Source organism: Suillus bovinus (genome assembly GCF_016758785.1).
Source record: "Suillus bovinus strain UH-Sbo-P2 chromosome Unknown EDB93scaffold_25, whole genome shotgun sequence".
NCBI lineage: Eukaryota > Fungi > Basidiomycota > Agaricomycetes > Boletales > Suillaceae > Suillus > Suillus bovinus.
In genome coordinates, this window is record NW_024542081.1 from 182,616 (window position 1) to 206,315 (window position 23,700).

Genomic DNA, 23,700 nt, shown 5'->3' on the forward strand with positions numbered 1-23,700 from the left:
CGCTGAGATCATTAGTCAGAGGTCTGCAAAACAATAAAAACGATAGTTAAAATTAAAATATCAATATATCAATATCCTTGTCATGATGACTGTAAGTGCTACATAAATGCCGAATAATGCGAATCCCGTAAGGGGATGTGGGTCCATGGGAGGTAATGCATTCTACATAACTACCATATTACCGATGGTGACCTGGATATGTCACCCTAAGGGACCGCATACTAGTCGTAATTGAATCACTGTCCTGCACTTCCAAAGATATAGTTGAAATACTAGGCCGCACGGAACTGGCATCGATAGCACTGTCATACTGTGATTCATCGTCGCTTATGTCGTCGATATCATCTGCACCATTCCCTTCGACTTCTGTGGAGGATGGACTTGTATTTACGGCTGGTAGTTGAAGATGAGCAGTGGGTGACTATGAAAAAAATCGGTGTACTCGCCTGATCCTCTATTATTTCTCCCTCCGAAATTCACCGTGGGTGCAGCCCTTCTGCCGGCTCCAACGATACATCCATAATATTGGGTGACATTTTGCGGTATCCCACCCAGTCTACCACAAAGTAACAATTCAACTACCTTTGTGGTGCTCAATTCAACGATAAGTTGTATTGTCTCCTTCGGGAGCCTATTGATAATCATACTGTTTTGACTCGAGCTTTGTGCGACTGTTTCAGCATTGGGAGGTGTAGAACTTCATCGGAGTATCACCATGTTGATTGTGTTGCTGGGCGAGGTTGACTTCAGCTTGGTCTACTGATCCGCCTGAGAGATCTGCGTCGTCGAATAGACTCTACAAACAGTGTTGGAACCCGAGGAGAGAAGAAATTCGACATCATGATTTACCTCTGGGAACCGTCTCTTTTGGTTTGCCCGCATGTTCATGGACGGTACAAGATGTTTGCTAGCAATAGTAATATCAGTGTTGAGTGGGTACCAAAAGAAAGCCCATACATTAGCGAGATTCCAAACTCTCTGGCAATGTGTCTTGAATTGAGCTTCACTGCCCTCCCAATCCCTCATGTTCCGAATTCTCTTCCACCATTTTTGCCGTCGTAAATGTTTTCCTTGCGTAACGGCACTAGAGAGACTATGAGAACTACTGACAAGCAAATAAGTATTGAATAATAACTCACTTAGTATACATTCGAATCAATCTGGGCAATTCAGGAAGATATATTTGATCTTTTGTCGCAATTCCTTTGACTTCCAGCAAGATGTCGAGAGCTGAATTCAGAGACTCATACGCCTCCCTGCTTCCACGAACCAAAGGTATGTCGTTTCTGAGCATTGTAAGATTTGATTCGTCAATCGTTCCCCAATCCTGGACCGGGGCAACCATCGCAGATACGCAATAAGTAGTTGAATGGGATAGGGAAAGGTAAGTTCTCAGGTCAGCTCATCAGTTCCATTCTTATATATTCTTATATATACTTGGTAGGCATTGCTTGGGTAGATACAGTTTACGAAGCTACTAGTGACAACTTAGGTAGTATTAATAGAAACAACGTGTCGTTGAGGACTCCGGTCACTCCGATTTGGCTCGGATGTATTAGATTTTTGTCGGTGGGTTTACAACTGTTACAATTATATGGAGCGAACAGCATACAGTGCGCATCGACTTCGTGGTCCTTCATCCTAATGGTTTTCTTTACTCTTTTCGATAGCAGACTTCGAGCTCAGAGGAAGGCAGAAGCAGCTGAGAACTCCAGACTCGAATATGAGCGAACTTGTCAATTGCTCGGTGTAGAAGCCACCTTCCCCGGTGACCTTGATCCTGATGAGACGTGGTGGAGGGATCACTTTCTATGGCTAAAGGATATTGGATATCAACTACGTCCACGCCATGCTCCAGACTGGGTTCCTTCATGGCAAGGCACAGATAAATATTGGGGTTTGTGTGAGGATAGTTGGCAGATGCCTGTAAGGTTCTCCAACTGCCCAACTTTATACACTCACAAAATGCCAGGCCACGCAAGTTGCCAGTGCAACGCGAACGTCTGACGGGGCCCATGTCATTTTGAAACGGATTCAGCCATCGATTCATCCACATGAGATTGAAGTGGGTAAGTTTCTTGCATCCGAACCTCTCAAGCGGCAGCGCGAAAATCATTGCGTGGAGATGCTCGATGTATTACAAGTACCAAATGAAGCGGACGAAACTATCTTGGTATTTCCCCTGCTTCGCCCCTTCGATGATCCTCCATTCGAAACAATCGGTGAAATCATCGACTTTGCTCTTCAAGTTTTTGAGGTGAAGGGTTATTATTGTTCCTTTGACTGAGATCTCAAGAGTGTTTAGGGCTTACAATTCATGCATAAGCACCACGTAGCTCATCGGTATGCAACTTTATTCTTGCGTTCGCTGTTGGTTCACGGTCTTCTAGTGACTGCATGAATTTGAACATCATGATGGATCCCAGGGCAGATGTATCCACATCCAATTCACCCATGCAGGCCCCTTCAGACGTTTGGATTCAAAAGGACGGGTGCAAGCATCGTCCACGCACAGAATGCCCTCCGCGATATCTTTTTATTGACTTTGGAATCTCTCGACGCTACCAAGCTTCGCAGGTCGCTCCTTTAGAACTCCCGATTTGGGGAGGGTACAAAGGCGTTCCGGAGTTTCAGACGTCTAACGAACCCCGTAACCCGTTTCCGACGGATGTGTGGTATCTGGGCTTCGCTCTACAGCAACAGCTTCTCAACGTGCGAATTCCATTCAGTCTTTTTTTGGCTTATTTATGACGAGTAATAGGTCTATCGTGGCCTGGGTTTCATGGAACCGTTGGTGTCGGATATGCTGCAAACCGATCCTACGAAGCGGCCAACCATGGATGAGGTTATGTCTCGCTTCGTACCGACATACAGCGCATTGAGCCCGTGGAAATTACGCTCCAGGGCAGTCCTGAAGGAGGAATGGATCATCATGCGACCTTTCCGTGATTTCTTTCATTGGCTGCGCTGTCTTAAGTTTTTATGGCGACGTCTCCCTGCTATACCATCACTCGCTGTGTAAATTCAGTCGTACATATTCATACTTTCGCTTCTCTGCAAACGTACCACAGTACTTACAATGGTCGCTTACTACTAGTGTATCTATCTACTGCTGGAATTCATGTGGCCAGGCTTGCCAGTGATCAGAAATGGTTCATTTTGTTGCGTGATTTGGTCAACGTCGAGCTCTTGTACAGACACCACGTGGGGCGAATAGAAGCCTTTTCGAACGCATTCCTCGGATGCCACAATATGTACTATTCATGCAATGTAGACCTACAAGTTGCTGATTACAAAGAACAACTTACTCCTCATTCTATTATAGTCCGACTACAGGAGATATACCACACAACACGGGTTGTTAACGTATCCACAGCAACTAAATATATTGGTATAATACTCACCATGCTCATATTATCAAGCGCAAGGCCTGTGAGCATTATAAACGACTTGTTCACCTGAATGATTCGGTCAACATTTCTGACCGTTGAGAAACAACTTGTTCGACTGAAGATAAATTTAGTCAACACCAAGCTCATATCGTTCGATCTCAACGAGTGAACTCACTGGTGCCAGAACCACGCGGAGACCGGATGTTGAAGGTTGGGCTACCCACTGTCGTGCCAGGGGCGAAATACATGACACGCTCGCGCGTCATGGTCTGAACTGTCTGCGGCTGGTAAGCGCCGGTGGATGGCAGTCTCTGTGCTGAGAGCCCGAGAGATGAACCGTCAGCAGGGACTGAATGTGCTAACAGACTGATCAGGATCCTGATTTAGTATGCTCGAAAACATGTAGCTTACTCGCTCCAGTTGCATCCTGGGAGTCAATGTTAAATGTGGGTGACACAACAGACGACTCTGGGCCAAATATCATGCAGTCTACGTCGGTAGGCGGTGCGCATGGACCTGTCTCTGTGGGTACTAAAATTTTATAGCGTCAGTATTGAACGTGAAGGCCAATATGTGATGCACGTACCTGTGGAAGTGCTGGAGGTCGTTTCATTGATTACACGAGTACCGGTAGAGGCTACAAGAGTACTAGTGCTTGTACCTGTCGGAAGGCTGGAAAGGCTAGGGTACGAGCTATTCCCGCCTGTCGTGGCGACATTGGACTGAACTGAAATGGAAGGTTCAGATGATGGGGTCCTATAAGATAGATCGGGATCGATCAGTACAGTAGATGATCTGCTAGATTCGTGGGTAGCTGATTTATGCACTCAGTCCTGAGCGACAGTAACGGTAGATAACGCCTACCTATAGCTGGAGATACTGGCCCTCTTCTGATTTCATCTTCCCGGTGTTTCGAGCATGCCCTCTGCAAACTGATATTAAAATAGTTTCTTGCTCGGATTAGAAAGAACGAACCTCTATCTTCAACTTCAACTTCTCGCACTCGTCGAGTGTCGCAGTCAACGTGCTGATAGGTGTGCCCTTGTTAAGCCGAAGCCGAGCATCTGCAAGACTATCAAGGCATTAAAATATAGCATACAATACGACATAATGCATGTATGGTACCTGGAGTATTCATCCATAAAAGACGATCGCTCCTGCTGGGTTAGCAGGTTTAAGTTGGCAGTGCAGAGCTCAAGGATAGCTTCCAAGACGCTCCTAATATTTACGGAGACCAGCTCGCGTGAAGTGGAAAAGCTCTTCCAAAAGGAAACCATGATGCAGCTCTGATAGAATCTAGTGATGTGGTAAATCTGTGGAGTATGTTGATGGGGATCTAGCACATACCTCCCATTCGTCTGGTATTTCTACCTCTGTAAGACCTGGCACAAACCAGGAAGGCCAGTGTTCGGCCTCGAGTCTCCCTCGCAACGTTAACAACAATACAACATGGACAGAACAAGGAAACTGAAAAAGATCGCGATCTGTCGTGGTGCTTAGACTGGTATGACTCAAGCCAGTGGGAAAAACATGCGCCCACAAATTACAATGCCCAACACCGTCACATAATATGGACTGTCACTGTCAAGAGTTGCGGGTTCGCAGTTAACCTCCTCCGCCGCAACTCAGAATATTGAGGTTTACTTCCTGAACTAGTTTGGGACAAATACTTATTTGAAATACATACCATGAAGCATAAATCGCGGAGTTTTAAACCTGGGGGGTTGCACTGGACTCCCTTGACGAGCTGATCACAAGGCTACAAATTGCCATCAGTGAAGACCCACGTTGCTTGAGGGTATCATAAAAGTCGATGGATTGATTGATGGGGTTGATTTCTTCCATTTATGAAATGATATAGTATTATTATATATATATATTTATCCCACAACTCCCAAGAATCTCCAAGGTGTCTGATCGATTGTTCCATGAGGCCGTGCACAGGCTGAAGGTATGGATTTGGTGCTGATTATTGGTACCCTTAGCTACCACTTATTTGTTTTTGAAGCGAAAGTCAAAGCGCTGCGCAGTCAAAGCGTGTACAAAGTCAGCACCGCCACTCAGCCTTATCTCACACTACCACACACTTACAAGATACTTCCGCTGCACATGCAATGTGTGAATGAATTAGAGTCACGGTGCGCATATCAGCCAAATGATAGAAAGGTTGAAGTTTCTCACTAATAATATGTTACTTTTTCAGTCCTTGGGTAATCACCGGCACGTACAAACCAGCTATAGACATTTCAAGAAAACTTGTTTGACTTACTGTCACGGTTTATGCAATTATAGTTATTAAGGGTATCAGCCTTTGCGTCCTGAAAAGTCTTGGAGACCGATCGTTTCTGTAGTGGTAGACCAGCATCAACGCTATGAAGTGAACTTAGGATGCGATGGACAGAACCCAAACCTCAGGGAACGTTTTATGATGTATGTTATCTTTTTACCATTTCGTTTTCCTTTTGCTCACGGATACGTTTGACCAGGCACGGTGCACACGGCCGTTCTCGAGTGGATATCGATGTGCATTACCAAGCGGCGAACAAGAAGAAGCGCAAGAAACGGTATCTGGTCGCAAAGACTTCCTTGTCGCTAGAGGCTCTATCGAAGTTAAAGGGTACTGCAAACTGTAAGTGTTACGAATCGCCATTATGCTGTGCTTGATGCATTCCAGCTTTCAAAATACCGTTGAGTCCTGTGACACAGCCCTCTATGCGCGGGTTGGCTCGAGGAAGAACAGTTTCAGTTTTCCTTATTGCTAAGCTTGAAGTCCCCAAGACTCAGGCGGGCCCCCGCGCATTACAAGATTTATTAATATCAGAAGACCAATCAGATGATGATGTTAAATGTAAGAACGGTCTTGTCAATCTTGTTCATTGGCTAACAACTGTAATTTCAGCACTTGGACGCTCTTCACCGACATTTGAATCAGAATCAGATACCATAAGTAACTTTTCTTCTCCGAGTCGTGCTGTAACTCCTCCAGTTCCACTTGAATTCTCCGACATACACATCCACCGAGGATACACCTCGGACACAGATGATGACCGCCCGCTCGATGAGCACGTCAAACGCATCAACGACAGCTACGACAGTTTTGCATTTACCGACAATGCCGACTCGAGTACTTTGGTCGATGTTGTCCCCTTTGCGCCTTCCCTTTTACCTAGTTACACAGAGCAGATATCCGTAGACGATTCATTGTCATTGATCGATGCCCTTGTGGACTCTTTCTCGGTTTATTCTGAACTTCGAGAGGCTTGCAGTGACTCCGAGTACGAGCGTATCTTGGAAAAACTCAGGTCTGAATGGTATTATGTGGGTGCATCGGTGTGTAATAACATCACTGTTCTACTTGCTTTCATTTAGCCTTCATTATCTCTAGCTGGTCGCTCTTGCGGGGTATGTGTATTATGAAAAGACGACCTTTTCGGCAAATATTGATTTGCTTTCCTAGGCTTGATGCGGCTGTGTTCGGTTTTTCGACCAGCTCATTATTCTCCGTCAACACTTTCGCTCAAGGTTCAATAGCCCTGGGAAGTGTCGCTTCAGGCATCGGTCTCGCAATCGATGGCTGGTTCCTATTGCTGTACAGTGGAGCAAATGCCAAAAAATTTCAGGTAATTCTCCATTTTGCGTGTCAGAACATATGCTCAGAGCCGCCTAGAAATTTGCTCGTGACGTATACGGCAAATATCTGTTCTTTTGCATATCATCGCGTCTTCCTGCCGTATGCATGTTTATGTCAGCATGCGCCTTAATGGCCTTTTTGCTTTCAGTTGCATGGTCCGCTCGGCCCACTATCGTGCTGGTCATGTGTTTTATCGCTGGTGTCATGATTAGTCTCCAGTTCATCATATACGGGTTACACTGTGCAGTAATTTGTATGAGTGAGCTTATTAGGAGAGCGTGCAGGGTATCGATGTGGTGTGTAAGGCGGCCGTCAAATTAATGTCTTGGAGCATAATGTTTTCAAAAAAAAATAATGTATCTTGGACAATTATCTTGTAGCTAGCATCTTGTAACACAATGATCTATTGTTATTTTTACGATCGAGAGATATTTTTCGAGTCAATAGCAATATCCGGGGAGGTCCGTTAACATATTCAATTATTTTGACCTGTTAAGTGCCCATGATCATCTTGAAGCTGGGCGGGTAAGCCACCTGCAACGAGGCCCTAGAAGTCAAGGTACCACATTCCTATACACCTTTAAGGCATCGAGTCCCGGGGTAGTGGGCCATTCACGGGAATCAACAAACCGTCCAATGAAACTCGCGACCGCAGCAATGTCTTTCCCCGAGAGTATGTACCACAATGAGCAAGCATCCCTCGATTGTTCGAGGGACTAGATTTTCAGGCAGACGCGTCGGACGCAAAAAGACATCGTGGGATGGAAGAAGCGCCATGCCATCTATCCGATCATATCGACACATAGCCTCGAGTCAATGCAGTGAGTACCGCTAAATTTACATGTTAAGTCCACCCAGCGGCTGATCTCGTTATTTTCGAAAACAGAATTGAAACAGAATTAATAGGTTGCCCGGCTTGCACGTATCAGTTGGAGAATTTTCCTTGGACCCACAAAACCAAGATTTGTATTGGTTGCCTTCCGAAGGCATATATTGTCGCGTGTATTTCGGATTGTTGATGGCTACCGGACTGGGGCTATTGTGCTGAGTACGCTTTGACAACAACGTAACGTCATATCTGTACGTATGCTTAGCTCCCCGTGGGTCGGCGGACCCACATAAAACGGTGATTTTGCTTGATTTTGCACCGCAATACTTCACCCAATCAACGATCTTGAAACAGAATCAAGTATCCATCACCAATAATGTTGATTTGGCGACAGAAACGCTGATAAGAAGGGTGATATATCTATCACGAACGCTATCGTTATACACCACCAACATTTCCCGGTCGTTCACACTCATCCATCGAATATGACCGTAGTCGTAGATGATCCCAGTTTGTGGCCGCTAATCAATTCGAATATTTTTCTCAGCTATTGGACGGGTTCGTCGTATCAGTCAGTGATGCTTCTCGATCTGACATTGACTTGCGGGTCTCGTAGTTGCCGCCGGCGTCGTGGTGGTATACGATTGGGGTGAGCAAGACAGTATTCGAGAACCATCGATATTCTCATGATATCTCTAGTACTAACCCTTGGACAAGAGGTAGGTCGAGTTATCGCCAGAGTAGCCAACTCGCTAAGACGAGTGTCATAGATTGAACTGATTTGGGTGAGTGGCAAGCATCTCGTATCAGAAGAAAAATAGGGGAATGCAAATGAATTCGCGACAGAGGCAACGATGGTCTCTGATGACTGTGCTATACTTGGTTGTTCGTACCTCACGTTGCGCTATAGCGTGGTTGGCGGTTATGCTGACTCCAAAATGTTCTAGATACGCTATATTGGATTACCGTATTCTGTGTATGTGTCAAGGTCAACAACTTTACACCGTGCTGATAGCTCATCTCTAACAATCAGTGCCAATGTTCTAGGTATGTCTCATATGCGCTGTGTCCGATTCATCTGACCGGCGGCATACAGAATTTGTGCCATTTGTCTCGTTGACAGATGCAGTGAGTATTCCGCCACTATCTTATTCCTATTTAATGAACACAATCTAATTTGCAGGGGTGAGTGAGATTCTGACCACTGAACTTGGCTCAAACAGAATAACTCAATAGGTGTAAGTCGGAGTGTTCGATACAAGTACGAGGTTGTTCGCTAATTAGATGTTTCAGGCATTAATACGTACTATGCGGGAAGTGGGACAAATCTGGTCATAGCTGCCATGTTGGGCGGTGAGTCCAGCTGGCAGACCTCAGGCATATTGACTCGACTGAAACACGATGCAAGTCATTATGATTTCTCGGTTGTATGCCATGTATCAGAGATCTAGAATGACGCTTATCTTCCTTGTTATTATCTTCCTGGCTGTCAACATCGCCTGCGGATCAATTACGGCAATAGGACTCAAGGGTGCTGTAGCGGGTAAGCTTTCCTTGTTGACTTGAAGAGCACAGCTTATTGGACAAACACCAGAGGAATTGATACTCTCTGGCACGTATATGTGCAATTATGAATATGAGGGGAATGCCCAGCTTCCGCCCTCCATGGTTTGGACTATCAACACTGCTTGGGAGGTCCTCGCACTGTGTCTTTCAGTCTGGATTGTTGTGAAACACCTCCGCGACTTGCGACGACTCGACGCATCGACAGGTTCGATCATGGGAGATTGTTTCAGAGTTCTGATACAATCTCACGTGCTTTATTTTGCAAGGTGAGCTTGTGATGTGAATGTGAATTATTTTCCTCAAGTTCCATACGCACTAGCTTTGTTTGTGTCTCTTGCCTCCAGCTTGCTTATACCTCTCCAAAAATCATGGTGCGCCGACCTGTCGCTGACCTCTGCATCTAATCACTCATCATTTTTCTGTAGAGTTCAAATTCTATTGGAGCTCTGGTACTCGAAGGTCTTCTTCAAATTTTCATGAGCGTGCAATTGTTTGTGCTGGGACCACGCCTCATCCTTAGCCTTCGAGAGTATCACGCCAAGCTTGTGGTAGACTCTGACGCAGAAATTAGCCTAACTTCGATTGTCTTCCACCAGGATGTACATGTATCAACTAGCAGTACTGTGTAGGGACATACCTACCAAGCGGTCTGCAGGGAGGAAAAGAGTCCGTCGTGATATTTATTTGCATAATATATAGGGTTTCGAAGAATATTTGAAAGGTCCAGGCCAACCTATTTCTTGTTGTATCACTGGAATGAAGGAGCGCTTAGAAGATCGTGTAAAGCGGCCGTCGGACAATGTCTTGGAGTATAATGTTTCCAAGAAATATGGTGAAACTTGTACAACTTCTCTCGCTAAACCTGTGATACACATTGATCAGAATATTTTATTTTTAGGATTCACCCGATTCAATTAAAATAGCGTTCTACATTGAACGACTGAAAAATATATTCCTTGAGCCGATAGCAATATCCGGGAGTTGGGGGGAGGTCAGTTACAATGCCACACATTTGGATATTGCGCACGATGCAAGATTATTCTGACCTGTTAAGTGTTACCCGGTGCCCATGATCATAGATCCCCAAAGGAGAGGCAAGAGGTGCCCTAGAAGTCAAGGGACTTAACGCCGCCACATTCCTGTACACCTTTAAGCTATCGAGTGCCGGGGGAGTGGGCCATTCGCGGGAATTAACAACCAAAAAAAAAAATCGCGACCGCAGCAATGTCTTTCCCCGGGAGCGTGTACCACGGTGCACAAGCATCCCTCGATTGTTCAAGGGACAAAATTTTTAAGCAAACGTGGATACAAAAAGACATCGTGGGATGGAAGAAGCGCCATCTATCCGATCGTCAACACGTAGCCTGGAGTCAATGAGTACCGCTGTCACAAGTTAACTCCGCCCAGCTGACTTCGTTATTTTTGAAAACAGAATGTAGGCTGCCCGAGTTGTACGTATCAGTCAAAGAATTTCCCTTGGACCCACAAAACAAGATTTGTATTGATGGCTTTTTGAGGGCATTGTCGCATGTACTGATGCACCGGATTGGGGCCGTTGTGCTGGGCACGCTTTGGCAGTGCAACACCATATCTGTACGTGTGCTCAGCTCCTTGTGGGTCGGTGGACCCACATAGAACGGTGTTTTCAGATCTGGGGTCTGACCGTCTTTTTGTCAATTACTTTTGTGCGCAGATAGCGTATTGCGCCACTTACCTGAGTTTTCCAAGAAAATGATATCTAAAACAAAGATGAGACCCCTTCACTTTGAACTCCGCGAAGGCAAGTGACATTCACTGCCTAGGCCTGTTATTTACCTCCACGTGCCATATCTACAAGCTTACATCCTAGAGACTGAGTCTCAACAAGCAAATTATGCATTCAGAAATTACAGAATACATGAAGGTTCCAGCAGGCACCTGGTCAACCATCATTCGCCGTCAGAGCTAGCGACATCGCTATGTGAATCGTCCTGCTCCCTACGGTCCTCCATTTGTACATCGGCATTCTGAGCAGATTCAGGCGCACTGGAGGTCGCAGAAGTGAAACCAGAAAGAATACCAGGACCTCCAGATTTCTTGACCTGTGCCTGTTTCCAGGCATGAGCCATCTGCAAGAATTTGAAAGATCTTGGATTGGCTTCTCGTTCGTCGTCGGCGAATACAAGTTCCCAATCTGTGTAAAGAAACAATCAGGAAAGCTGGCTATATACGGGGTAGATCGCCGACCTTCTACTACCTGGCCCGTCTCCTTGTCGACGTGTTGCTTCCTGCCGATAATAGGCATCATCGCTTCTACCTTTGCTATATCGCTCTCGCTGCCGTGTTCTTGTTCGAATGCTTTCCACGACTCAAGTAAAGCAGCCCTCTGTGATGAAAGTGGTTCAGCTTTGACTCGGTTATGAGGCTGCTGCTCATACCTCGGCTTTTAGGCCCTTGACCTTCAAGTCTTTGTAACCGCGTTCAAAGACTTGTCGTGCTAGTTCGGGATCACCAGCAACAACACGAGGTTCAGCATCCTCGTCTTCCTCTTCTTCTCGCATAGCTCTGGGCAATGGAATACTAGACCCCTCGAACTCGGCATAGGATATCCACACCTTGTGGTGTCCGCTGAGAACCACCAGGCGCTCGTAAAGTGACCTAGTCTTCTCCCGATCACCCTGCTCATCGACTTCGAAGTCGATATATGCCTTCCAAAGGATTTCGGGCATCGATAGTGATGCTTGAGACACTCCGAGTTCAAAGATCGCCTCCGCACGGGTGAAGTCTTCAAGAGCCGTCTCAAGCTCGGCGTATTTAATCCACGCTGCTGAGTTGGTCGGATCGTACTGCAGGAGATGTTGCATCACTACAGAGAAAATAATGAGACCTTCACAGCATACCTCTAGATACTTTTCATACAATGTCCGCACGCGGTCAAATTCTCGCAGCTAAATATGATATCAGTATATCACAAAGCCGAGAAAGTGAAGATCATACATCCATCTCGAGTTGAATATAGCCCTTGAATAAGGACTCCTTCGGGCACATGCCAATGGCGGTCCCGAGCATTTTGCGCGCTGCGATCAAATTCAACTGTCTGATCTCAAACCTTGCAGCCATGATCCACAGTTTTGCGAAAGTAAACTGCTTGTGCGGTACAAGATTCAGAACGGTACGATATACTTGGCGTGCACGGTCGTAGTCCTGTAGAATGATGTCAGAGTAAACAAGTGATGTACATGGAAATGAAAAGACCTTGGTTTCGATCTCCTCGAACAAAGCATACTCGAGCCAAAGGAAGATATACCGTCTCCAATGACGCTTTTCTTGTCCAGGTGGTACATATGCAACAGCACGCTCGTAAACGTCTCGCACGCGCTCCGTGGCCGCATCCTCCTCTTCCTTGGTGCTCCCTTCTTCTCGCAAAGTTCGTAGTGCACCTTCTTCCAACCGAACGTAGTCGAACCAGACGTCATAATTTCGTCCGTCCTGCGAAACCTCGTCTTCGTATTGGATTCTTCGCTTACCAAGTACAGTAGATTCTACAATGGACCGTGTGCCGTGCTGTTTCTCAAATTTGGTATAAGCTGCATACAAATTCGCTGATTTTGATCGCGGAAGACGTGATAATGCGAACTATTCTAGACTGTCAAGCGGGCCTAACAGAGTACGCGTGTGATGACGTACCTTGTATATCACTCGAGCACGCTCATACTCTTTCAACCGAGTTTCCATTTTAGCAAAAGCATTGAAAACTGCTTGAGCCTTTTCTACCTGCTCTTCCTCGTCCCCAAAGAACTGAAGAGCAGTCTGGAATACCTCTCTTGCCTTATCCAACTTCCCCCGCTCTTCTTCGAACTTTGCCCACTTCACCCATACCCTCGGATCCGGCCTGACAGCTATCCATCGCTCGTATATAACACTGGCCCTATCCGATTCGTCATACCGTTCCTCCATCTTTATGTATGCTTGCCAAGCCTTGTCATCCGGTTCCCATTGCATCCACCGCTCAAAGACTTGTCGGGCACCGGGGACGTTTTGCAGAAGCTCCTCCAAGTAAACGTACTTGTACCAGAGCTGATCTACTCGAGGCAATAGAGTCACGGCGCGATCGAATAGATTGCGCGCGTGTTGGACATTTCGGGACTTGAGTTCCATTTCAGTATAACTGAGCCATAGCTGAACGCTTCGAGGGTCCACGTCCAAAGCGCGTTCGAAGATAGAACGAGATCGATCAAATTCATTTTGGCTAGCCTGATACGAATGTGCATCAGACCGCGACATCAACTAAAGGGCGTGCAACGTACCTCCCAGTTTGCATACTGAGTCCATTCTTTGCTGATGCAATATTCAGCAGGAATATCACTGAGGTCGAATATCATACTCACATGCTACCTCTTGTCCTCCTGACTCGCTCTTCAAACTCCTTGCGCTTGCGGCCGCGGTACTCGTGGAGTTCTTCAAAATCCTCAACGCGTTGTTTGGGAGCACGGAAGGTTGACTCTTGACGCTCTTGAGCCTAAAGGACACAAAATTATAGATACTGCAAGGCGGAAATTCGAACAACGCACCTCTCGTAGAAGCTGTTCTGCGGTGATCTATGGATGTAATTATGGAAGGTCAATGAATGCAGACACATATGTCAACGAAACAAACCTGGACAGCGGCAGGCGCCCGATTCCTGATCCTAGAGGTTGCAGCTAGTTAGTCTCTGCATGTTATAAAAAGTTGATAAGGCAAACCTTGGTGCTCTGCCGTCTTGCATAATTGCGACAGCAATGAATTTCTCGAGACAGTGAGCAAAGAATACTATAGGACGAGCTGCTGCCGGGCAAGCAAAGACAAACAAGCCTGTCTGTTACGTAAGTAGCGAAGAAGCCGTTACGCGAGCTTGGAAAGTGCAACAACATGCCTGTTGAGCTCCTAGCGCTGCTACCAGCGTCTGTATGTCATCTCGGTTTGTGGGCATCTTTGATAGATACAATGAATCAATTTACACTACAAGGTAAAAGTCTGCGTGCATCCCGAGCTCTTCCTTCCCTGCACCCGAAATCCCATTTTTTCTTTCCGCCCTTGTCTTATCAGAATCCCTCCACATCGTCACGGTAGCGAGCCGCTGTTCCACCACACACGAATTCGTGTGCTCGATAACTTTCTTCATCGTGTTTGCAGGGGTGTACGGAGCTTACCTGGGGGAAGATATCAATGGCGACGATGTTCCGAGCATAGTCTGCTGAGACATCTTGGAAGATTTAGGATAGTGTTGGAATATTCATCGTGTGGTCATCATCTCGTACGTTCGTTTCTAATTACGCATTGTACTTGCAGGAAATTGCAATTAGCTTCCCCCCAGGAGCATCATTAACGAGTTCTTCCAACGACTCGCACAACCCATCTCATTCATGATCAGGTGCACTCCAGAGCAATATCCCTATGACGCCCATGCCTCTCTATCTCGATATCCACTATATATTCGCCTTCTGGTCTTCGTTCTACTACGTCGACTTCTCCTCGAGCATGACCACCAAACAAGCTCTCCATTGAGCTTATACATTCGCTGTATGTGCCAGAGCCCTACTATACAAGTATTACATGACACTATGTCCGGTGAACGAACTGATGACATGATGATACAAAGCTACAGATGGAGAATCGAAAACTATAACTAGGCTCCATGGAAGTTGTTTTAAGTATCATTAATGAGTGCGTTCAACGACTCGCACAACCCATCGCATTCAAGTGCACTCCAGTGCCATTTGTGCAGTTGCTTAACGCGCCCTGGGCGGGTGGTCACTACACATGCACATTTGCCACCCACAAATTCCACCACAATATCGCTCCCAGGCCAACCTGGCTTTCGGCATCATGCCTGTCAGCTCCGATCGCGAGAGAGAGACCAGAGCAGACATGAACCAATCATTGCCGTTCCAATTAGGGACATTGTGCATGATATCGACTGTTGTGAGGATTCTCTCCATTTCGTCAATCTCCTCCAAGGTGACTGTTCCCATGATAATCCTTTTGCTCCAGTCATTTTCGAGAGGCCGGTTGCGTCTGATATCGATGGCATAGTTGTCGGAGGTCCCCATGATCTGATAGGTGTTACCTATACCAGGGCTGGTTTCGACGTAGAGAGCCCAATGAAGGGAATAAGGCCGTTGGGGCTCTTTCCCGAGTCGCCAAATTTGGACAGTCTCGACGTTGCAGAGTCTAGATGTGTTAGACATAATAGAAGATGACTATGGGAGTGGGTAAATCGCAGTTCGGTGGATTTTATGATTGTGTGCTCATGAAGAGTTTGGACGACAAGGGTTGGAGAGTAGAGGTTCGAGTCCATCCGCGTTCTGTATTTATACCCAAACCCTGGTGGACTTTTGTTTCGAGGGCAGCTGTGAAGTGTGGATGAAACATGACGTGTTAATTGTGTTCAATGGCCTGAGCATTGTGGATGAACTACTGATTGCCTTCCCGATCGAGCGGCCGTACAATACCCTATTCGAAGGCATGTGGTCTTAGCCTCACTGGACTCAGCCCTGCTGGGTAGAAATTCCACGCCCCTCGGCTGGTGCACCATCGGGGACTCACACAAGCTCGAAGACTAAGCAGCAAAAGTATGAAAGTAGGGAAGGAAAGCAGGGGACATGCACGCAGAGAGAGAACTACAGTACAGCTATGGTTGAAAGTTGAAAGTATGTATATAATACCAGTCATGGTGAAACGTAAGTCAAACGTCTGTAATATCCAACATCTCTGGACGACACACAGGAAGTCATTCGGATTGGTCAAGCAATCACTATGCTCGAGGAAACTGGCCCGGTTCCAAAGATATCCTGCGACTCGTATGTTGCGTGTAGATTGAACATGATGCGTGAGGCAAAAACGCTGTACACGACTACCTGCGGGCTTGACTAACTCAGGATTGAAGATAGGGTCAACTACGATAAGATTTACCTATAGAAAAGGTTGGAATATGGTGACTGGGCAGCCTGATCAGAAACTTGTCATACAACCAATGCAAGCCACTCACAGGAAGCTCGATGATGCCCACACAGCTCACTAAAGAGGCCACTACAAAAATTAAGGCCGTGATTTTGAAGATAATCTATAAGACTCACGGGCAATGCACAGCATGTAAATCATGCCATCCCGATATACAGTAAAAACCAATGGAGTATTTTCCTTTTGGTAAAATTTGAAATGTTTGTGCACCATAAGGGCCATCAATACTAGAGGAGGTTAGTGGCTGCTGGAAAAACAATTGAAATGATACGTGCCAAGCTGATGGGTCATGGGCAAAACATAGAGAACGCCTAAAATTTGTTTTTCCTCGCGTACGTCACAAGTAGATTCTGAATCATAGGTGAGCAGAAGAAATGTGGAGGGAGAGATACACACTTCCACATTTACTTGCAACGACGTGCAGAAGTATTAGTGTAGCTGCAATCATGACCTAAAATAATGTGTGACATTGAGCAACAAGAAAATTGCCAATTGGAAGGACTAAGTTCACTGTGCTGAAGAATGACATCGCAACCAATATCCTCTTTTCACGCCCACAAAAAGCGTACACCCTTGCTGTGACCATGACTGAAATTCAAAAGACGTTACGGGTAGAAAGTGATTTGACTTGGAGCGGTTACTTACCGTCAGCAGCAGCAACACCTAAAGCATTCATGGCTAGCAAAAGAATTGAGCATTCAGAGTGATTTAAGTGACACCATATACTCAACTGCCGATTACGACAATGTATGTCCCAGAATATGGCTGAGATATCGTCAGATATACTTGAATTATCTAAAGAGTCCATACTTACAGTTACCCTGTCACTTGACTGGACGCCATCTATCCAAGGGAATTATTAGCGAAGGCGAGTGATAAAATAACATGACCATTCACAATATAGGTACATAGCAACAGTTGCAATTGGCAGATAGCGAGAAATAGCAAAAGCTATCCTCAATATGCCCCACTTTCTCCCCCATGTCCAACGAACCTAGCAATATCTCAGTTTTCCATATGACCACCGGAAATATACCGTGACTGACCTCTGAGCCAAAAGTGATGCATAAGTCAAAAAGCTGGGGAAATTTTGGTTATGATTGAAATAGGATTGCATTATATTCATCCCTCACCAAGATTGCTGTGGACGCAGCTGTCCAAGGAATTCAGTCATGCAGAGTAGAATCAGTATCCGAGAATAGACTACCTTCAACATACTGAATTCGAGTGAGCAATTAAAGGCTGACTAATGAAGCGGGGTACGCACTGCGACAGTTTGCCAATATTGTCCTATAGGATCAGCAGAGATGCCCATCCTAAGCTTAATTGAAGAAGCGAATGCCTTCCCTCTGGGTTAGAGATAAGTGAACTATTAGCAGCACAAATATTGAATTCCCTTGGCTGAAAGACACATACTTATATATCTCCCATAGCATATGATCGAGTACTTGGAATCGCATCAAGACCGTTCATTTCCGGGTCAAGGTACTTTCATGTGACTCCGCACTGCTCAAACCATTTGTACGTGGCGTTCTCGGCATCCACCAGCACTGCAGATAATAAGGCATGACATCAACTACAATCAGGAGGACGTATATCAGTGACGACTTTACAAATTCATGTGCAATAAACCTGCGATATAAGGTATAGTTCTGGCTGCATGATGTGAACATTACAAACTCAATAAAATCGTTGACTTACTGCGGATCCATAGCATCGGTTACACGAGCAAAAAAAAAACGCCGATGATGCTTCATGTCTGTAAACAGGCGGGGACATATGTTATCTTTTCAGATGCCGGAAACCAATTTGTCCCGGGAGGCCGGAGAATGCAGATCACGGCGATACAAAAGCTTACTGGAGTGAGAAATTCATGCGCTTTTCAGGAGAAATATGCCCCTCGTTGGTCTCGGGCTTAGGCTCTGTATCGCTGGGATACAGCGTAGGCATTCACTACACCTATCGAAGTACAGTCTTTGTTCCAGTAGTTTATCATGCGGCTAGAGTTGAAATTTTGAAATCTCACGAAGGGTCGTTCCCGGAAATCGCGGAGTACAACGGAGACTCACTACGTTCGAACTGCGCACATTACTTATAGCACTGACACTAGTAACATGATTTTGAGGAAAACATTGTCACGGAGCCCCGTAACTTGATTTAGGGAACCAGTGCATATTATGATGTAAAGAACGTTGGAGACTTCGAAGCGGTGCAGAGTTGGTGCAGAGCGTGGGCTGATGATATGAAATGCTGACTCAGCTCCATGAGCCATCACATCGAGTCCGAAACTTCAAGCTTTCAAGTTCTACTTCGCGCCTCACAGCCATGGAACGTCGTCTGGAAGTTATTCTTGATATCTGCATAGCATCAGCAACAAGTGTGATTCTGGATGAACGAATACTTCAGGTATTTAGCGTGCCTTCTCGAGATACGAGTCTACATCACTTGCTGGTGGTCTGGTATTCAGCTCAAAGGAGCGTGAATGGATTTCTTTCCCCCTGCCCTCTGAATACTCACCCACTTCCTCTTCTTTCACGATCGCGCAGCAGGCCGTGCCGCTATCGGGGCCGGGTCGCTTCCACCCCAAAACTTCCTGCTTCAATAAAGCAACATTTATCTCATTCTCGTTAAGAGACTACTGCACGACGGCAAACACAAGGTCAAGTTATTGAGCACGACTGCAGCTCAACAAAATTTTTCGAGGGGTCGACTTCCTAGAAGATGCTTTTCCATGACGGTCATCCGAGTCTCCTTTCTCTACTTGTCACAAAGTCCCTGGATCTTTCGCTGACGAAGTTCCTGCTCTTATTTGTGTCGACGGTGCGAGTCCTTATTCCACCGTGTCGTTGTCTTTTCTTCACAATTGCGACTTGAATATGCCTCATTTTTCCAATCATAATATGGAGTCGATTGTCTGGTCCGGCACGCATTCCTGGTACCAACAGACCTTTTTGTCCCTCTATATGAACCGGCGTGACATCGAGCTTAGTCGCGATTGGCTCTATTTGTGAATGCGAGATTTTGGGTCTCGGTTCCAAGGGCCTTCAAAGTTCAGAAATAGATGTCGCTCGGCTTTCTGGTAGTCATAGCTGGACTGTTCAGCCTGAAAGTATGTTCATTTTGCGGAGGTACTGACGACATGACGGAGGAAGATAAACCGCTTGTCGTAACAACAGGCCGAGGAGAGGATAGAATATCTACAGATGATAGTTCAGCCATATGAAAATGATTTGAATGAATACACGTGTTGAGGACAACTTTTTTGTTGGCTAGAAAGCTCATCCAGACCAGCTCCAAGTTGATTGGCAGTTGCCCATGGCCTTCGGGTAGATTCCAACAGCACAGATGCAGGTGAAAATTGGCAACACCAAACCCTAGAAATGAATCCGTAGAATATTGTTGCGATAGCGGCGTCAAGTTTGATAGTGATCGCAGGAAACGACCATAGCGGGCTCTGCCGCGAGCAACCCTTCCTGCTATACCTTGATCATTATTATTGGAAGTATCGAGAATGAGCATCGACTTCGTCGCTGCGCAGGGTCACTCAGGTTCAGATGATGGAGCGATAAGTGAGAGATCGGGATAAGAGATCGGGGGTCTGAATGACCGTTCTGTAGTGACGAATTCGAAAAAGATGATTGTCGATGCCTGCCGGCAGAATATGAAACGATAGTCCTAATCAATTGAACGCGCTCCTGCAGGTTCTACCGAAATTCCACCATCTGACTAGCAATAACGGTTCTGCCAAATTGATCAGAATCGCATCCATAAATATATCCAGGCAGGATATAAAAGCTGGTCGTCCTCCTATAATGTTCCCCATTCTCAGAAGACTTCATACTAGCTCCCACAGAAAATGTGTTTCTCCTTCCTTCCCCTTGTTTGTGCTTTGACAGCATCTATGTCTGTCAGTGCCCAGTGTGGTAGAAAGAATGACAATTGCAACCCTTCAAAGAAAGGCGACTGCTGCTCGGGCTTGGCTTGTGTAGCTGATGTGAGTCACTGAGCAAGCAGGATTCAACCACATGACTCACCTGTGCGCTTAGACATATGAATTCACATATTGCAGAGCGCTTGGTGGTGGTGGCAGTAATTAAACCGGAAGCCTGAGCAGAACATCACAACAGTGAGCTATGTTTCTGCTCTCGGTTTGATATCATGGTTGATGGTACATTAATGCCTAGTGTCGCGTCAATCAGTAGTTGTTTTTGGACAAATTTTGGTACTTCTCGAGCAATGTGAACGTTTTAACAGATCTGGAAATGATTGATCGTGCTTGGTCTTGTTCATGGTCCACTAAGCTTGAGTTAGAGGGCTTGCTGACTCGGTATGATGGCTGCACATTGCAATCCGATGCAGTCCACTTGCAATTGTGGTCGCTCAGCACTACTTGAGTTTCGCTCACCAGCCCAGTAATTGTAACGTGCTCCACTTTGGAAGCCATCGACTCTCGAGTCTTTGAAGTTCTAACCCCGGTGTCTCTGGCACCGGCAATTGCAAACAACGACGGCTTAAAGTCTTCTCGATAGTTTGTACCGTGAAACATCGTTGTCTCTTGCGTCCCTGTAATGGCTGTAACTTGATAAAGATGTAACGATGTAGATAACCGTTGTAGGAGACTTTGAAGTGGTGCAGAGCAAGAGGTGTGCAAATTTGCAATATAGGATACTGTAGAGATAAGGTAGAGGTCGTGCGGATTCTACCCACCTCACGTGATTGTGACTGACTGTGATGCTGTGCAGGATAAGTGTGTAAGCTTGTGCCGAGCGATGCCGAACATGCACGAGCAAGCATAATCCAGCTTTGTCTGGCTCGAGGAGAGTCTGAGGCATGACCTGTGTGTGTTGGGCTGGTCCGAGCGTTAGATCGGGGAGTAGTGGTGCCGAAGTCCGGTTCGGTTTGGTTCTGGGGCCTCTAAATGTGAATGCCGAACCAGACCATCGGTTGCGTTCAGGCAAGGAGGGCGAACACTGGACCGGACCCTTGTGAATGTGTTCAAATGCTCGAATGCTACATATAAATTGGCAAAAATTGCAAGAAATACATGAACAGTAAATGAGTAGCTAAATTTCATCCATGGCAAAGTGTTCATGAGCAGCGGCAAACTCAGCTTGAACCGTTGTGGATATATGGCCTTGACGGTATCCACTCTTCAATAGCTGAAGGGCCTCGAATGTTGTTGGCAACAAACAATTACGGCGCGTGGTCCCAGTGATGCCACAACTTGAAAAGGCTCGTTCAGATGCAACGGCTGAGCCTTGAATAGCGAGGTAATCCTTCGCAATGCGAGAGATGGTGGGATATTGAATGGAATGGTGCTAAAGGCATTTTAAGTCAACTTGCAAGGAAACACAATGCAAAAAAACTCACCCCCCACCATGCCACTATATTCTCAACATCCTCTAATGGGGCAGCAAGGTAGTCGTCGAGCTCCTGGCAAGGTCTTCGGTTTGCGGCATCATTTGTGACACGAGTTTTGACAGCATCGCACATCCAGCTATGGCCGTATGACCCATTGTGAGCAAGTGAGGAAGGGGCCATGACAGCTGGCTCTGCATCAGCGGGCAAGGAATTGTGATGATAGTACTTGTCGAAAACCTTCCGCAAGCTTCTCATGCCCTCGTCGAAGTTGTGAGGCTCCCATTTACCCTTCACATATGCCACCTTGTAGTTAGGATTGAGTGCTGTATCATACATTAGATAGGGCATCATAGTAAATAAAATACGTACTGAGGCAAACAAAATAAACATCGGTTTTGTTGATTTTGTGGTACCATTTGTGAATGTTGTCGAGGCCAGAGTTAATCACATCTGAAAAGTAGTTGAACTTCAAAGAACTGGCCATGTTCTGCCAAGTTTGCTGGAGATACTCGAGGACTGGAATCGCGCGCCATACGGTAGGTTCGCAAGTTGCTGCCCTGCTCATGCATCTTGATACCTCGTTGGTTGCAGCGGTTGCAGTAAATCGGAAAGTGACACTTCGCATTGTGAGCGATATGGGTGTGGTGAGTCGAAACACTGCCTTTGAAAAAGCATTGATTTGTGGGTACATCATTGGCTCTTGAATTGACGTTAGTTCAGTGATGTTCAAAGTAAAAGTAAAAACATACCTGCATATCTTGCACCACCAGCCGTCTTTGCGTTCTTGGGTGTGTGGATTGATGCGTCCCTTCTCCTGAGTAAACACTACCTTCAAGTCCCCACTGCGCTCCTCTTTCTTCTCATGCTTGCGATCCTCACGATCCTCGTCTCCAAATGCCTTGGTCCTTTCGTAAGCTTCCTCTTTGTTGTTGTCCTTGGCCTCTTCTTCATTGTCTGAACAATCCTCTAGCGCAGGGGGTTCGTTGTTGTTGTTGTTGTTGTTGTTGTTGTTGTTGTCATCACGGTGATGGACCAGACGGGACCCACATTGCACTTGCTTGGGTGCGGGCTGTCCTTGGGGGGCTGCTGGAGCCACTCATTTGGCTGGAGCTGTGTTGGCAGCATGGCAGATTTTTTCTGTTGGTTTGACGGCTCGGCCTGAGCAACAAGACACGAAGTTAGTTAGCTTGCCATTGGATGCAGGAGGCAGAGGTGGAGGAAACATGGGGGTGTCGTCGTTGGGATCATTGTACCAATCGATGGCACTAGCATCTTTGAGTTGGCCATCAGATCCAAGTGCGCATGACATTTGTGCAGCAAGGAGGGTGGAGATTGAACCTGTAGTTAGTAGCTCATTTATACTAAAACTTGTGATAAGAGATAAAAAAAAAGACGCACCTTGAACATACTGTTACGACTTGGATGGTATCTGTTGGCGACACTCAAACAGAGCATGTGTCGTCAACGGTCGAGGACGTCCTTGGGCTAGCCCAAGGTTAGGGGTCTTACTTGGCGAGGCTTCGGCAAGTAAGATTTGACTGCCTATGTCCAAATCGGGTAGCTTACGTCAAGCGGGTGCTAGATGATGAGCTGTATCTGCCAAGGCTTACAACACCCGAAGGTTAATCGTAAGATCATCATTAATTAGAAGGACAGAAGTCCTACTAGTTAACAGGGGCTTTGCTCGTCAACGAAGTCGATGAGTAAAGATCGAGACTATAGGCTTATCTGCGGTGAGCAGATAAGAAGATAGAATATAGACTGCTGGCAAGGCAGAAAGGATTACTCTGGTAAGAGTAGGAGGTCAAGAACCAAGTAGATTAAAGTTAGGGAATATGGTACATGGTAGCGAGTTTATATAGAGGACAGGAGGTGTATTAGTGGGTGATAACTTGTACTACCAAGTGAAGTAAACAGTAAAGGGCATAACCATAAAAGGAAGG

General features: G+C 46.1%; 7 protein-coding genes across 7 annotated transcripts; 2 read left to right on the forward strand and 5 right to left on the reverse strand.

Annotated features, from left to right (window-relative positions):
- Window positions 1–24: 24 nt before the first annotated feature.
- Window positions 25–1,361, reverse strand: EDB93DRAFT_1144324 (uncharacterized protein). Its single transcript, XM_041449432.1, has 6 exons — window positions 1,140–1,361; window positions 958–1,084; window positions 850–907; window positions 715–768; window positions 447–671; window positions 25–393 (listed from the first exon to the last, which is right to left on the reverse strand). Exons 1-6 carry the CDS (start codon window positions 1,343–1,345, stop codon window positions 179–181), a joined length of 885 nt encoding a protein of 294 aa, XP_041307987.1. The 5' UTR covers window positions 1,346–1,361; the 3' UTR covers window positions 25–178.
- A 233-nt stretch (window positions 1,362–1,594) lies between these two features.
- EDB93DRAFT_1144333 (uncharacterized protein) lies at window positions 1,595–3,062 on the forward strand. Its single transcript, XM_041449433.1, has 5 exons — window positions 1,595–1,926; window positions 1,973–2,257; window positions 2,306–2,343; window positions 2,391–2,712; window positions 2,762–3,062. Exons 1-5 carry the CDS (start codon window positions 1,645–1,647, stop codon window positions 3,020–3,022), a joined length of 1,188 nt encoding a protein of 395 aa, XP_041307988.1. The 5' UTR covers window positions 1,595–1,644; the 3' UTR covers window positions 3,023–3,062.
- A 172-nt stretch (window positions 3,063–3,234) lies between these two features.
- Window positions 3,235–5,123, reverse strand: EDB93DRAFT_1144340 (uncharacterized protein). The gene is made up of 9 exons (XM_041449434.1): window positions 4,933–5,123; window positions 4,740–4,876; window positions 4,518–4,688; window positions 4,368–4,464; window positions 4,257–4,317; window positions 3,979–4,206; window positions 3,804–3,923; window positions 3,568–3,750; window positions 3,235–3,507 (listed from the first exon to the last, which is right to left on the reverse strand). Exons 3-9 carry the CDS (start codon window positions 4,667–4,669, stop codon window positions 3,455–3,457), a joined length of 894 nt encoding a protein of 297 aa, XP_041307989.1. The 5' UTR covers window positions 4,670–4,688; window positions 4,740–4,876; window positions 4,933–5,123; the 3' UTR covers window positions 3,235–3,454.
- Window positions 5,124–5,289: 166 nt separating this feature from the next.
- Window positions 5,290–7,495, forward strand: EDB93DRAFT_1144346 (uncharacterized protein). Its single transcript, XM_041449435.1, has 9 exons — window positions 5,290–5,343; window positions 5,401–5,530; window positions 5,596–5,602; window positions 5,701–5,822; window positions 5,879–6,021; window positions 6,067–6,240; window positions 6,292–6,724; window positions 6,850–7,012; window positions 7,060–7,495. Exons 2-9 carry the CDS (start codon window positions 5,502–5,504, stop codon window positions 7,342–7,344), a joined length of 1,356 nt encoding a protein of 451 aa, XP_041307990.1. The 5' UTR covers window positions 5,290–5,343; window positions 5,401–5,501; the 3' UTR covers window positions 7,345–7,495.
- Window positions 7,496–11,271: 3,776 nt separating this feature from the next.
- On the reverse strand, window positions 11,272–14,289 carry EDB93DRAFT_1205573 (uncharacterized protein). Its single transcript, XM_041450984.1, has 11 exons — window positions 14,140–14,289; window positions 14,054–14,084; window positions 13,969–13,995; window positions 13,786–13,916; window positions 13,705–13,735; window positions 13,085–13,651; window positions 12,653–13,033; window positions 12,395–12,601; window positions 11,836–12,345; window positions 11,645–11,783; window positions 11,272–11,591 (listed from the first exon to the last, which is right to left on the reverse strand). Exons 1-11 carry the CDS (start codon window positions 14,160–14,162, stop codon window positions 11,347–11,349), a joined length of 2,292 nt encoding a protein of 763 aa, XP_041307991.1. The 5' UTR covers window positions 14,163–14,289; the 3' UTR covers window positions 11,272–11,346.
- An 876-nt stretch (window positions 14,290–15,165) lies between these two features.
- Window positions 15,166–15,624, reverse strand: EDB93DRAFT_1084775 (uncharacterized protein; the record flags this gene model as incomplete). Its single annotated transcript, XM_041445854.1, has 1 exon — window positions 15,166–15,624. One exon carries the CDS (start codon window positions 15,622–15,624, stop codon window positions 15,166–15,168), a length of 459 nt encoding a protein of 152 aa, XP_041307992.1.
- A 365-nt stretch (window positions 15,625–15,989) lies between these two features.
- Window positions 15,990–17,946, reverse strand: EDB93DRAFT_370569 (uncharacterized protein). The gene is made up of 16 exons (XM_041456212.1): window positions 17,813–17,946; window positions 17,664–17,745; window positions 17,604–17,613; window positions 17,530–17,549; window positions 17,443–17,475; window positions 17,294–17,390; window positions 17,211–17,239; window positions 17,128–17,161; window positions 17,042–17,074; window positions 16,908–16,984; window positions 16,793–16,847; window positions 16,672–16,746; window positions 16,513–16,623; window positions 16,425–16,465; window positions 16,349–16,374; window positions 15,990–16,300 (listed from the first exon to the last, which is right to left on the reverse strand). The coding sequence occupies exons 1-16, from the start codon at window positions 17,854–17,856 to the stop codon at window positions 16,180–16,182; spliced, it is 888 nt and encodes a 295-aa protein (XP_041307993.1). The 5' UTR covers window positions 17,857–17,946; the 3' UTR covers window positions 15,990–16,179.
- Between the last annotated feature and the right edge of the window lie 5,754 nt (window positions 17,947–23,700).

Excerpts from the sequence above, each read along its gene's own strand:
- EDB93DRAFT_1205573 (XM_041450984.1), bottom strand. The coding sequence starts at position 14,162 with ATGCAAGACGGCAGAGCACCAAG. Across the intron at positions 13,917-13,968 it reads CAGAACAGCTTCTACGAGAG|GCTCAAGAGCGTCAAGAGTC; the intron begins GTGCGTTGTTCG and ends TGTGTCCTTTAG. Across the intron at positions 12,602-12,652 it reads TCGAGGAGATCGAAACCAAG|GACTACGACCGTGCACGCCA; the intron begins GTCTTTTCATTT and ends ATCATTCTACAG.
- EDB93DRAFT_370569 (XM_041456212.1), bottom strand. The coding sequence starts at position 17,856 with ATGCGATTCCAAGTACTCGATCATATGCTATGGGAGATATATAA. Across the intron at positions 17,746-17,812 it reads ATGCTATGGGAGATATATAA|AGGGAAGGCATTCGCTTCTT; the intron begins GTATGTGTCTTT and ends TCTCTAACCCAG. Across the intron at positions 16,747-16,792 it reads CGTTGCAAGTAAATGTGGAA|AATCTACTTGTGACGTACGC; the intron begins GTGTGTATCTCT and ends CCTATGATTCAG.
- EDB93DRAFT_1144324 (XM_041449432.1), bottom strand. The coding sequence starts at position 1,345 with ATGGTTGCCCCGGTCCAGGATTGGGGAACGATTGACGAATCAAATCTT. Across the intron at positions 672-714 it reads CCAGCAACACAATCAACATG|TCGCACAAAGCTCGAGTCAA; the intron begins GTGATACTCCGA and ends ATGCTGAAACAG. Across the intron at positions 394-446 it reads GAGAAATAATAGAGGATCAG|CCGTAAATACAAGTCCATCC; the intron begins GCGAGTACACCG and ends TTCAACTACCAG.
- EDB93DRAFT_1144340 (XM_041449434.1), bottom strand. The coding sequence starts at position 4,669 with ATGGTTTCCTTTTGGAAGAGCTTTTCCACTTCACGCGAGCTGGTCTCC. Across the intron at positions 4,207-4,256 it reads GCCAGTATCTCCAGCTATAG|CTACCCACGAATCTAGCAGA; the intron begins GTAGGCGTTATC and ends TGCATAAATCAG. Across the intron at positions 3,751-3,803 it reads CCAGGATGCAACTGGAGCGA|CACATTCAGTCCCTGCTGAC; the intron begins GTAAGCTACATG and ends TCAGTCTGTTAG.
- EDB93DRAFT_1144333 (XM_041449433.1), top strand. The coding sequence starts at position 1,645 with ATGGTTTTCTTTACTCTTTTCGATAGCAGACTTCGAGCTCAGAGGAAG. Across the intron at positions 1,927-1,972 it reads AGGATAGTTGGCAGATGCCT|GCCACGCAAGTTGCCAGTGC; the intron begins GTAAGGTTCTCC and ends ACAAAATGCCAG. Across the intron at positions 2,713-2,761 it reads TACAGCAACAGCTTCTCAAC|GTCTATCGTGGCCTGGGTTT; the intron begins GTGCGAATTCCA and ends GACGAGTAATAG.
- EDB93DRAFT_1144346 (XM_041449435.1), top strand. The coding sequence starts at position 5,502 with ATGCAATGTGTGAATGAATTAGAGTCACG. Across the intron at positions 6,241-6,291 it reads ATCAGATGATGATGTTAAAT|CACTTGGACGCTCTTCACCG; the intron begins GTAAGAACGGTC and ends CTGTAATTTCAG. Across the intron at positions 6,725-6,849 it reads TATTATGTGGGTGCATCGGT|GCTTGATGCGGCTGTGTTCG; the intron begins GTGTAATAACAT and ends TTGCTTTCCTAG.